Source organism: Pinus tabuliformis, chromosome 9 (assembly GCF_031772625.1).
Source record: "Pinus tabuliformis cultivar Carrire ecotype Pingquan chromosome 9, CPIR1, whole genome shotgun sequence".
Lineage (NCBI taxonomy): Eukaryota > Viridiplantae > Streptophyta > Pinopsida > Pinales > Pinaceae > Pinus > Pinus tabuliformis.
This window is the reverse complement of record NC_142307.1, coordinates 1959627163-1959639945: the sequence shown is the minus strand read 5'-3', so window position 1 is coordinate 1959639945 and position 12783 is coordinate 1959627163. Positions and strand designations below refer to the sequence as shown.

Sequence of the window (12783 nt, the reverse complement as noted above, 5' to 3'; positions counted from 1 at the left end):
ACAAAACGATGTGCTCGAAATTTTCCCGGCATCGAAACAACAGGTATCATCTCATGCTCCTACCAATTTACCTGAAATTTTGGGAAACTGAAAACTGCGCCAAATCGACGTTTATTTGGCACCGAATTGGAAGAAAAAAAAAAAGAAACTTCCGCAGAATTCGGCGGTAGGGCCTGTGAGGTCGCAGGGTTTGAGCGATGGGCTCCGATACCATATGTAGTGACCGTACTAAATTAAAGAGCCATTACTGAACTGTGAAACTGTAAAGATGGTGAAACTGTGAAACTGTAAAGATGGTGAAACTGTAAAGATTACTGAAACTGTTTGAAATTGTATTAATTGATTTGATGAAGTACTTACCTGGTCTGCTACGGATGTTGCGATGAGGATGCTGCAGAACTTCTCCAGCGCTCTCGTTACCGAATGACCAAAAACCACCCAGCCAAACCGAGTATACCTAGATACTCAATCCAGTATGCTTCTCAACTGATGCATATCGTTCCCCCGTGCCCAGAGACTTCAAAACAAGCAAGGCTCAATAGTTCCGAATTATAAGCAGTATGTATAAATTTCCTCTCCTTCCTCCTCCCCCGTCTTCCGCTTCGGCCTCTCCTTATGTACTGTTCATTAGCGGTGGTCGCTCTCTGCACCAACGAGCCCACCGCTTCCTTTCTCAGCGACACCTCCCCAAAATCCTGAGTCGTATCTTTCTTTTAAGGGTATACTGACATGTGTGATTTTGCTTTGATTAAAATTTTATTTGTTTAATCAAAATGTCCTAAGTTCATACATAGGAACTTTATTTTGATTTAATTTATCCCTTTAATAATTTATTGACATACTTTATTAAAATTCTGAGATAGAGAATTATATAACTTGATTTTTTTAAGATATCACATAATTCTTTACATTTATTTTCTTTATAACCCTTTTACTTTATACTTTTAAACTTAATATCATTGGTAATCGCTCATTAATCATGAGGCATTAAGTAATATGTGCTGATGGGTGAATGCGACTTTTCTATTTGAAGGAGTGTCAGGATATTTAATATTTTAGGTAATTTAGAATATAGTTACTAGTGCAGTGCATGCGATACATGCATATGTAGCTATCATATGCATGCATCGTATGCATGCTAATATTCTCGTGCTCTCTATATTAATGATGGGTCACTACAACTCCTGTAACAGTCTCTTCGAGCATCCTCAGTGCTCCATGGTGTAAGTGTCCCATTCACTTGTGCCATAATTCATTTAGTTCCTTTTCACCATTATGACTGTTTCCTATCAGTGCCATTGGAGACTTGAGCTGCAACCTATACAGTGTGTTGCTTCGAGCTCCAATTTGTCTCTTCTTCTTCCAGCTTGGATGTTTGACGTATACTTTCTTTCCAATGAAGTATACATCGTATCCCTTGTCCTGTAACTGGGACATTGAAATAAGATTAATTCCTAACCAGGGCACATGTAGAACATTGGTGGCTCGGACACTGGTTCTTGATTCCATCTGAAATGATATGGTGCCTCTCCCTACTAGAGTACACACTTTGTTCTATTTCCCATAGTAATCTGGAAGTCCATTTGTTCTTTTTGATAGCTCGAGAAATATTCTCGTATCGCAGTCATATGGGTTGAAGCCCCACTATCAATGTACCAAACATCTGCCCATTAAAAATAATTAGTTATTTTAATAAAACTGTCTCTGGGTGGAATTTCCCAAAACGATTTCTAGATATTGTGGAATACATATGTCTAAGCCTCCCTACAAAATTTGAGACTTAGAGCACATCCGATGCTACCAGAAATCAACACAATCATGATACAACACTATTTAGAAATTTAATTTCCACAATTTCGTTCCAAGAAAAGCAGCAAATTAACCCTAGAATAGCGAAAATCCCAATATCATGAATGCAACAAAATAAAGAATCAAAATAGCATTAACATAGTACTTACATGTAAGAAGAATATATCCAATCACCAAGATATGTCAATCATAAAAGCTCCAAGATAAAAAAGAATAACCAAACATCGAAATGCATCCATTCATCCAAAAAGTCTCATCCTCAAAAGATAGCGAAAATCTCACAAGAATATATGATCCAATCCAAGTGATGATACAAATGAATTCATGTCTCTCCTATTTATACACTCATTAGGAGTTCGAATTACCTAATTTGAGCCTACATTAGCCCATCAACTAAAATAATGTGCAAATAACTATCTTTTGGTGACAAGCCCACCAAACTAGCTCATAAACAAAATAATAAGCCTCCCAAGAGGTCGAATAATCAATAATGCATGTTGTTGGGCTCTCTAAGAGGCCTAGTGAAGTCCATAAGTGCCAAAAATGATGAATTGGACTTCAAAAGAAATGGACAAGGGGTTGGCCCCTTGTTCTCCACATAATAAACTTGTGGTGCTCCTAATGGTTGTGAGGGCACACAAGTGACCTCATGGGTCTCCAAGTGAGTCAAAGATGCCTGTAGTCCATCTGTAAGGGCTCAGATGATGGTGTAAGTGATGCCACATCAGCATACAAGTCTTGGGTCATCTGCCAAGTGCATGGTACAACTGTGGGGCAAGTTGGGCAAAGGTGAACCAAGTTCATCTCCCTCCTCCAATAGATGCATCTCGAGCAATCTCTGAACATCTCTGGGGATCCATGGGGTGTTGTCTACTGCTGTGGAGGCTCATGGTTGTCAACACACACCCTACATGTGCCAATGTATCCCTCTGCAGGGTTAGGACCCCGTATAGGGAGACCAAACCAAGGATGGAGACCACCTGCAATCCTGCATAAGATCCAATGCATCTCCTAGCCTTCCAGTACAACAACTCAACAAGGAAATCGACTAAAAGAGCTTACAAACCATGGACAACAAGTTGGGACTTCATAATGGCATGCCTTCCATAATGGGATTTGGAATGTGCTAATGTCTCCAAACTCCAAATGGGGTTAACCATTTATCCCATTAGGTGGTTTCTACTTCTAAAGGGGATAATATGTCCAAGGTACATCCTTTTAAAGGTGGTGGCGAGTTATAATGAGATGAATGGAGTAGGGGATGAAAAGGGGCAGCCCTGGGTCACATGTTGGGGTACAAGGGTAGCTAATAAGAGGGAAGCCCACACTTCGGTATATAATGTGTAGGAGGGAGCAATCGCGGTACATGAGGTGCCCCGGCCTTGATTTTTCCACCCTCCTTTATATGTCTTTTGCCTTTTGATAATTTTCTTTAATTAATTGCTCGAGGCTCAAGGGGTTAGAGCATGATGTATAAGATATAGCAGTGAATTCCTCCTTTTAAGGTGGGGCAGTTCATTGTCCACTAGGGGTTGGAACAATCATGGGTTTCTATATGATGAAGAAGGCTCATCGAACCTGTAGGAACCGAGATGATGGCCATGATGATGGGGGAGAGCTCACGTATTGGGTTTTTCCCATGTGCTAAATGTATTTGTCCTGGCCATCTTTTGCATTTCGTGGTGCATTTTCTTGTTGAATGTGGCCGTATATGCTTTTGTCTTTATTTTTAGCTACATCAACCTTTGGGCTTCATTTCAAGCCATGACCCAAGGTGTGGGCAAGGGGAAGGGGCAAGCTATGTTGAGAAATCTAGGGCATTAGGATTAGGTGATTTCTCTCAATTAGTCGCTGCTTGTGAGTGACCTTTTCTTCATTAGATTAGGATCTTCTAGTTGCTTAAGTTATTGGTGTTCTTCTTCATCAAACAATTACCAATGCATGAACATAAATAGACAAGAGACACAGAATGTAGGCTATCATCCAGGGCCAAAACCTCTCAGTCTTTGAGAGGAAAACCCACACAAATTCTTCTTATAGAGATTCCAATTGACGAATACCAAGACCAAGAACCTTGACCTAGTAGCCTCTCCAAGACCAAGACACAAGTCCTCTTCCATGTTTTCGTTTACTCTTTCTCAGTTCCTTCTACTTCAGATTTCGCACCAAATGTGATGACACCCAACTGTGATCACTGTGTTTGTCAAGGATGTCAAACTTCTCCTTCAACAGTAACACCAAGTCCTCGAGACGTACTACTGAACCATAGTTGTTGCGCTTTTGAGATACCGTCAAGACATTCTTCCTTGTAACAACAACGAGATCTTGTCATAAACTTGTGACCTTCCTCTTGTGCAACAACGAACATAAGAAAACCTTGTCACTGTAATCCGAATTTGTTTCCCTTCTAGTCACTGTAATATATTCATTCGTACTTAGAGAGATACCCAAACCTTTTGATCACTGAGATCAGCCCTAAACAGAACCTTACCGTCCCTTCATCTCTTCCTTGTTGTCTCTTCCAGCTGAACTTGTCACTGTACCAAAGATCTGAAATTATCTCTGTTATGCCCATCTGAAAAACTCAGAGAGAGATGACCAAAATTCTGTGTGTAAATGTGAAGACCCTATGCTCATATATATAGTAGTTTGTCCATAAATAAGCCGACCTATAAAATCAAATAGGTGTCTTCATAGGGTGAGCCGACATGAGTTCTTTCATTCATTTTGGAGGCTAACTTGAAGAGGAGGACTGTGCTTGTCTTTGGAGGGCTTCTAGACACTTTAATAGACTCATATACATTTGACACATGCTCAAGAAGAGCTCTTCATACATGACATTAATTCTTTTGACTTTAATGACAAATCCTAAGGCTCTCAATGGGAGCCATCTAAATAAAATCTCTTGCTCATGAAACCCATGAAGCAAGTATTACAAAATAATTTTATTTCTCTTATTTTCATCATTTACAAAAATCATAATTACATGTCATTATGAAGACTAAACCTAGTTACACTTTACAACACTCCCTCTTAACCAGGGAGGTATTCATAATGGTACTTGGTCATTCTAGCAATCTGAAAAATTTCTCCTAAGAAGAATCGAATTGGTAACCCAATTGTTTAGCATCATATTAACCAACATTGTTATATAGCAGGGCCTTGACTAACAGCTCTATCTCTCCACAAGATCTAAGCTCAATGCTAGCGAGACCAATGATTTATAGACACCCTCATCATCATTGTCTCTCTCGGAGCATACCCCACGCGGGTTCTCAGGGTGTGTTCCATGAGGGCTATTCTTATCTTGGGCTCCCTAACCCTCAAAGAATATCGGTCCTCCACAAATCCTCTTATTTTAGATGCCCTATCACATCCTCAAAGAGTATCAGATGCCAAATGATTACCCAATCCTCTATTTCGTCTTCCCAAGTGAAGACAAGAATAATGTGTCTATCTATCCCTCTCAATTAGGGAGGACAAATTTACTCATACCTAAGCCCCCTCTTGGCTTAGGAATTTCCAAGTTTCTTCAAAGTAAGAAACTCATTTCCAGGCTCCCTCTTAACTAGGGACCTACAACAGCCCCTCGGGTGGAGACAATGGGAAAACCAACTGCTAGAAGAACTCCTTCCTTCAATGTCACGTATTTTTCTTTGTCAAAAAGCTTTCTTCTTTTGGGGACTTCTTACATTAGGCACAGACCATCTGTCACTTTCATCCATGAGTTTGTCATGTCATCATCCCTTTCATCAGAAAGCGAACTATCAGTCTACATCTGGTATTGCTTCATGTCATGTTGCTTCCTTTGGCAAACATACATAAACCCATCCAAATATTTGTTCAATAAGAAATGAACACTTAAATCAAAATTATCTTTGTGATGGTCTTCCATCATGACATCTTCCAGTGTGCATCAACATCCTGCATACATGTTGACATATCTCCCAAAGATATCCATTGTCAAGGGTCTCTGTCTTTTTCAGACTTCCATCAGAGTCTTCATATCTTTCCGAGAAATTTCCTAGTCAAATCTTCTTGGTCTTTTGGATGTTGATTGCCTTTACCATGGTTGCATATCTCATGATCTCTTCCTTTCTTTCGTCACACATTTCATTCCGAGTAGCTTTTGTTGATTTGAGGTAGCATCAGATGTGCTCTAGGCCTCAAATTTTGGAGGGAGGCTTGGGCACATGCATTCCAAAGAACTCAGAAGCCATTTTGGGAAATTCCACGCAGAGACAATTTTATTAAAATAATTAATATTTTTAATGGAGTTCCTAAGTCTAAACTTAAGAAAATTAAAATATTAATGGGTATTGATCTAATTGTGGGTGTAACTTCTAGAAAAAGATGGTGATCAAGTCAAAATGATCTGAGCCTTTGATTAGGAGTTAATCTAGATCATTGGTTGTCCAACAGGAAGATATAAGAAGGGGCTTAAGGGTCATTTGGAAAACACGCCGAGAGAGATCAAGATATCGAATTTCTGAAGTGAAGTTCTCAGGAGAAAATTCGATTGAGGAGATTTCTTGCAGTTGAGGGGCAGAGATAGCATCCACAGATAGATATTTTCTCAGCCGGAGAATCATCAGCAGAGAGAGGCAGAGAGTAATCCAGCAGTGGCAGCGCTGAGCCAGAGGGGCTGACGTAGAGCCACGCAGAGGCAGCAGAGAAGCCAAGAGGGAGTCTGAAATCTACAAAGGGAATTCGACTTTCAGAAGCCGGGAGCCGGGGTGTGCGACCGAAAGGCAGAAATCGAATCTCCTGGGCAGCAAATCAACCAACCAGAGGATTGACGTTGTCCCCAAAGAGCTTGACGCTGGGTTGATGCAAATACTGCACAGAGGCAGCCAGAAAAGCCAGGGGCAATCATTCTGGGGTTGGATCAGTCAGGATTTCCAGTGATAGTGTGAGGTAATCTCACAAATATTTCCGCTAGTATTTCTCTCTCTGCAACTGAATAACCTGAGAGGTATTCATAGATGTATTCAGAATTTCCTACTTCTTAATAATAATAAACCCTTAGAATTGTTGCACTGGTTTTCCTGCATTGGGTTTTTCCAGGGACATTTGTCCAAAAATAACAGAGTCTATTGTGTTGTATTTTCTTTCTTGCTCAATATCTTGTTTCCGCTTATAATTTAATTAAGTGAAGGCAGAAGTAGTATCTACTTCAATATTTGTCGTAGCACACAGTAAATAACTTGTATAGATTAACAAGTAGGAGAAGTAACATTAGTTTGCTGCAGTACGGGTTTCTCTTGTGGAATTTTCACATGGTATCATAGGTGCAGGGGTTTCTCTTAAACGTACCATGTTTATTAAATCAGTGGATGCATCAAAACATATCAAACATGAAGCAACGTTATGTGAGTTGTTAGATGGGTTCATTCGGGAGATTGGTGTGCAGAATGTGGTGCACGTCATAACAGACAATTCAGCTAATTGTGTGTCTGCCGGCAAGATGCTTATGGAGAGGCATCGCACATTGTTCTAGACTCTGTGTGCAGCACATTGTCTCGATTTGCTGCTTGAGGATATGGGGAAACTCTCCTTCATCAAGGAGGTGGTTGATATGGCTAGGAGTGTCCCCAAGTTTATTTATAACCATGCTTTTGTTCTTAGCCTCATGAGGAAGTTCACTAGAAACAAGGAGTTGCGGCATCCTGCGATCACACGTTTTGCCACAAACTTTATTACTCTTCAATCTTTGCTTCGATGTTAGTTCGAGTTGAAGCAAATGTTTTTGTCTAATGACTAGTGTAATTGTAGATACAGTAGAAGACAGGACGGGAAAGCCTTTGCAAAATGGTGTACTCTGAGACATTTTGGCGTGGAGTAGAAGAAGCATGCTCAGTTAGTGAACCTATAATAAAGGTTCTCATATTGGTAGATGGGGAGAAGCCTGCAATGGCTTATTTGTATGAGGCCATGGATAGGGCCAAGGAGGCCATTTGTTCTTATTATGCAGACAAGGGTTCTGCTGCCCTTGATAGGCATATGATGTTATGGGATGTGATTGATAGTCGGTGGACAGGGATGCTTCATCGACCCATTCATTTAGCAACACTCTTCCTCAACCCCGCATTTTCATACAAATGCAGCTTTGATTTTGATGGCGAAGTGATGGAAGGGCTCCATTCCTGTATTCATAGGATGGTACCTGATCCTGAGCTTCGTAGCAAAATCAATCGCGAGATACAGTTTTATCGAGATTGTGTTGGCCTATTTGGCTTTGATGATGCTATTAAGGAAAGGACCCTCTTCATGCCACATAAGTGACAAGTCATCGCTCATTAGAAATTAGAATTTAAAATTTAAAATTTCTTTACTTATAGTTCTATATTTTTAAAATTCAATTATATAACTTTTATTTGAAAGTTTAATTATGTTTTAAGTTTTTGAATTTTTTATTTCTTTATTTTGTTGTAGATATTTGGTGGCAAAGCTACGGTGCAAGAGCACCAAATTTGCAAAAATTGGCCATAAGAATCTTGAGTCAAACATGTAGCTCTTCAAGGTGTGAGCACAATTGGAGTGTATTTGAGAAAATACATGCAAAAAAGCGCAACATGTATAACTTTGAGCTCCAGCCTTCAGTTGAGCAATTACACTTATTGTAATTTTTAATTTTTAATTTATGACCTTCAAGTGTCAAGACTCAAGACTCAAGACTCAATAGTTTTTTTAACACTCTTACATGTTGGAGTTCGTACACCTCAATGATTTAGTGTATGTGCATTACAACATCCGACTTCGAGTGAGGCAAATAGAAGCACCAATGGATCCAGATGCCATTTCCTTAGACAATATTGATGTATTGTCTCAGTGGAGGGTGGAGTCTGAGGAGCCCATCTTGGAGGAGTCACCTTCATGGTTAGAGCCAGATGATCCATTAGAACAGGGGCAGCACTCGGAGGAGGAGGAGGAGGAGGAGGACACTATGGGAGCATCAGCATCAACACCATCTGCTATAGATATAGGAGAGCACAGCTCCATACCTAGCACTCATTATTTGACATTAGGTGTAGAGGCAGGGCCAAAGCCTTCTACCACTAGGGGCAGGCCTGGCAAATAGCCCATCATGTTTTCCCGTAAAAGGGGGAGAGGGCAGTGATTTCAGATAGATAGCTGCTAGTTTTATTTGTTTTGCTACATATAACTCATGATGATGAGATACTTTTATATATGTGATGTTATTTTGTATTGGTTCTCCACATTTGAGTCCTTGATTAGACAATTATCAGGGATCAGCAGGATTTGGTATCGCCTTTGATGTATCATTTCTATTTGACATCATATATATCAGTGCTTTCTTCATATTTATGTGCCAATTTGTTTATTTCATGTTGTTATTGCTTTATATGTTTAAAAATCTGAAAAAAAATGAATATATTATGCATTTTTTGTATTCAAGCTTCTGCGATCCATAATGAATTAAACAAAGTCTTTCGGTAGAAATCACATGAGAGAATTTTTTGGCCGATGTGTTTCGAACCAACAACTGTGGTTCATCATTAGGACCAGATGATGAACCACAATTGTTGGTTCGAAACACGTCGGCCAAAAAATTCTCTCATGTGATTTCTACCGAAATATTTTGTTTAATATTACGCATTTTTTATGCTTGCCGATATTTGCTGATATTTTGCTGATATTTTCGCCGATATTGCTGATAAGATGTTTTCTGGACGCTCGCCGATATTTTGCCGATACAGATATTTTCAACACTGATTTAAAGTAAGAAAAAGCATCATCATCATATGTAGAAGGCACCCAAAAAGGTGAATACTGCCATATGTCTAACACTGCCTACAAATATGTGAACTCGACCATAGAACACGCCTCAAAAGATGTGACCAAATACCATGTGAAAGAAAAACGCAAACATGTCAGGCTGTAACAGGAATGATGCTAAAAGTAGGCTTAACCAAAGCCTTTGATAAAGTCGGCAAGAAATTTTTCAAGGAAACTGTTCTAAAATTTGGATTCAGCCCAAACTGGGTATGATGCATCTGAAAGTGCTTTTCAAAATTCTCCCTCAATCTTAGTAAATGGTACACCAACAAAATCCATTAGAAGTTTCAGGAGATTGAGACAAGGATCCCTACTCTCTTAATTCCTCTTCAACATCTTGGTTGAAGCCCTAGGAAGAGCATTAGTGGAAGTGAGGTCGCAAGGATGGATAATTGGCCTCTAAGCCACTCCAAATATTATGCAAAACTTTGAACTTATAGCATTTGCATAGATACCATTCATATTCTTACAAATAAAGTAAAGAAATTTTGAGAAAAATGATATCATATTCGTATACATTGCATTAAACATGGGGAACATGAAAATTACAATTCCCAACTGCTTAATGGACACTAGTACTTACAGACAAGGACTCAGCATCTGCACCAGCAGTCCCTGCAACAAAGGGATCAGCTATGTAGTCCACAACCTGTACAAAAGAAATCAAAATTGTTAGGTCATTTTAGAACTGGTTGTCAGATTGTGTATATAATTTGCCTCTTTTCAAGCATATTCTCTATTGAAAAGAAATGCCAAATTGAGGAACCTCAATGTAAGTCTGATACAAAATTTATATTTGACCCTACCAATCACTGTCACTGCTTGAGTTTAGCAAAAGAGAAAGGGATCGAAATCAAAGTTTTAGTTGGATCACCTCTTGACCAAAGTGACGCCTCAAAAAGTCTCCTACACTGCAATTGATTTAAACATTATATGTTATGACCCAACATAAACAGTAATAATTAATAAAACACTAATTGGCATCTCTAACATCAAAGAGTAAATATTTCTAAAAGATAAAATTGTAAAACATTAATTATTAGAAAGGATATTTGCATGCAAATATGAGGGACAGCCTATCCAACATACACTGCCACTGTACCACATAAACAGGGTTGGTCTACATACAATTATAGCAATCTGATTCCATTCCTTGTTAGTCTGATCTGATTTTTCTCCTAGGGCTACCCATTTATGTGGATGGATAATAGGCCCTATTTTCAAATATTTAAATCTTTTTAAGTTCAAATAATCTTATAAATCCTACAAAATGGGCCTTAAACTATGTTCAAATTAGAAGAGGTAGCCTTCTTTAACAAGGTACACTTTGGACCTGTTGTCGCTCAAAATGTATATGCACCGCGACAACGACTCAGGTCAGCGGTTGTCACCCTAATCCCCAACCTCTCCGTTTAGGTTGTCTCCCAACAGCAGGCTATGGGGGGTAGACATTATGGAAATGAAATGACGAAGGACAAGTTTGGAACCAACTAGTCCAAGAGACACAGTTGAGTGGCCTAGCACTTGTTTAGATTTAGCAAGATATTAAGGATTCGAATAGATATATAGATTTGAAACCAATGCCTTAAGGAGTCAACACTCTTGCTTTACAAATTTAAGACCAAGTACTAGATTGACAACCGCTGCTTTGATGAGTAACTATCATATATAAAATGCAATTCTTAAGACTTACGTGAAATGCAGGAATCCTGGTTGATTTTACTTAAATGCCTAGTCTAAGTATGACCCTTTGACCTTTATCTATATTGAGCCTAAACTGTATAGTAAATGGCAGACAAAAGTCAAAGTGAAGCACACGAGGGTGTGATTAACGATCCCTCTCCTTGAAATCTAACGTACCCTTTGTCTCCGACGTTGCAAAGATTGTGGCTCTGACAACTGCAAGGTCACCGTTTTCGATACTAAAAAAGGTGGACTTCTCAAGAGAAGATGCAAAGGTGTTCCTATATCTCTATCAACCAAGCTTATGCTTGGAGGTAAATTTAAATATGCACGACTATCTTAGGATGCAAATGCAATGTGAAATTAGAAGATGATTACTGAAGCGAGATGTTAATGCTTTGAAGCACTTAGATTACAATTTAATCTGAGTTATATGCTAAATACTTATATAGAGATTAAATAGACAATTTTAATCACAAAGATACATGCCAATCCTGGAAAAGTGCTAGTAAAGTAAAATAAATGACTGAAATGCACAATTTACCACAAATCTACAATAGAGCACTTGTCCAATCTCAATGTAAAATGCCAATGACAATTGCTTGAAATTCCAAAATAATTTATCCAATAGATGCTCAATATGCAATTAGATCTCAAACCAATCAATTATCTTCAGATTACTCAATGTTATGGAAATGGAGTAAATCACCCTAGGAGTAAATGCAAGTGTTGACCCTGGTCCCCCTAGGAAGGGTGGAGGTATTGCACACTGTTTATCCTCCAAAACTAGAGTCATGGGACGACTGTGCAAGTCACGCTCAACTAGACGTGTGATGATCACTGTCGGATGCCTACTAGGCAATCAAGTCGATATATTCGACACTGACGCCCTTAAGGTTTATGAATGGTTAGGTCAGTATAACTGACGCCATGGCATATTCTAGTAGAGGACAGATAGGATGGGAGCGGAAAAGATTAGGAAGGACATGACGATTTTAGAGTAGCTTGGAAGCTGCCTGGGCAAGGCTTGACCATTAAAATTATAAATCAATAAGTGTTCAAAATATAAATTTTAAAGTGTCCTCACAATTATAAATGAAAACTCAATCACAGAACGCGATCCTTACATGATCACACTAGTCATTAAAGCAATTACTGACATATTATAGAAACCCTAACTTCGAGACGAAGTTTTCTGAAGGAAGGGAGTATGTAATGACCCATTTCAATTTATAGGCAAAAAGTATTAGCATGTGTACGATGTATGCATATGATAGCTACATATGCATACATCGCATGCCTTGTACTAGTATATTTATTAAATAATTATGAAATATGTTTAAATATCTAAAGAGAAGTATTACCTAAAACTCGACACTCTCAGAATATACATATTAAATATTTCATAAGTATAAGATTATTAAATAAAATTAATACTCTCCATCCTACTAATATAAATATTGATCACCATAGTATTAAAGTTATAAGTTA

The 12783-nt window shown here is 38.7% G+C and overlaps 1 protein-coding gene across 1 annotated transcript in view; it reads right to left on the bottom strand.

Annotated features, from left to right (window-relative positions):
* Nucleotides 1-12783, bottom strand: part of HEMG2 (Flavin containing amine oxidoreductase family) — a 525695-nt gene that overhangs the window by 284505 nt on the left and 228407 nt on the right. Inside the window, exons 8-9 of the mRNA XM_089438658.1 lie at nt 10484-10520; nt 10193-10258 (exon numbers count right to left, since the gene is read on the bottom strand). Coding sequence (XP_089294784.1) covers nt 10193-10258; nt 10484-10520 — 103 coding nt within the window. The remainder of the gene's footprint in view (nt 1-10192; nt 10259-10483; nt 10521-12783) is intronic.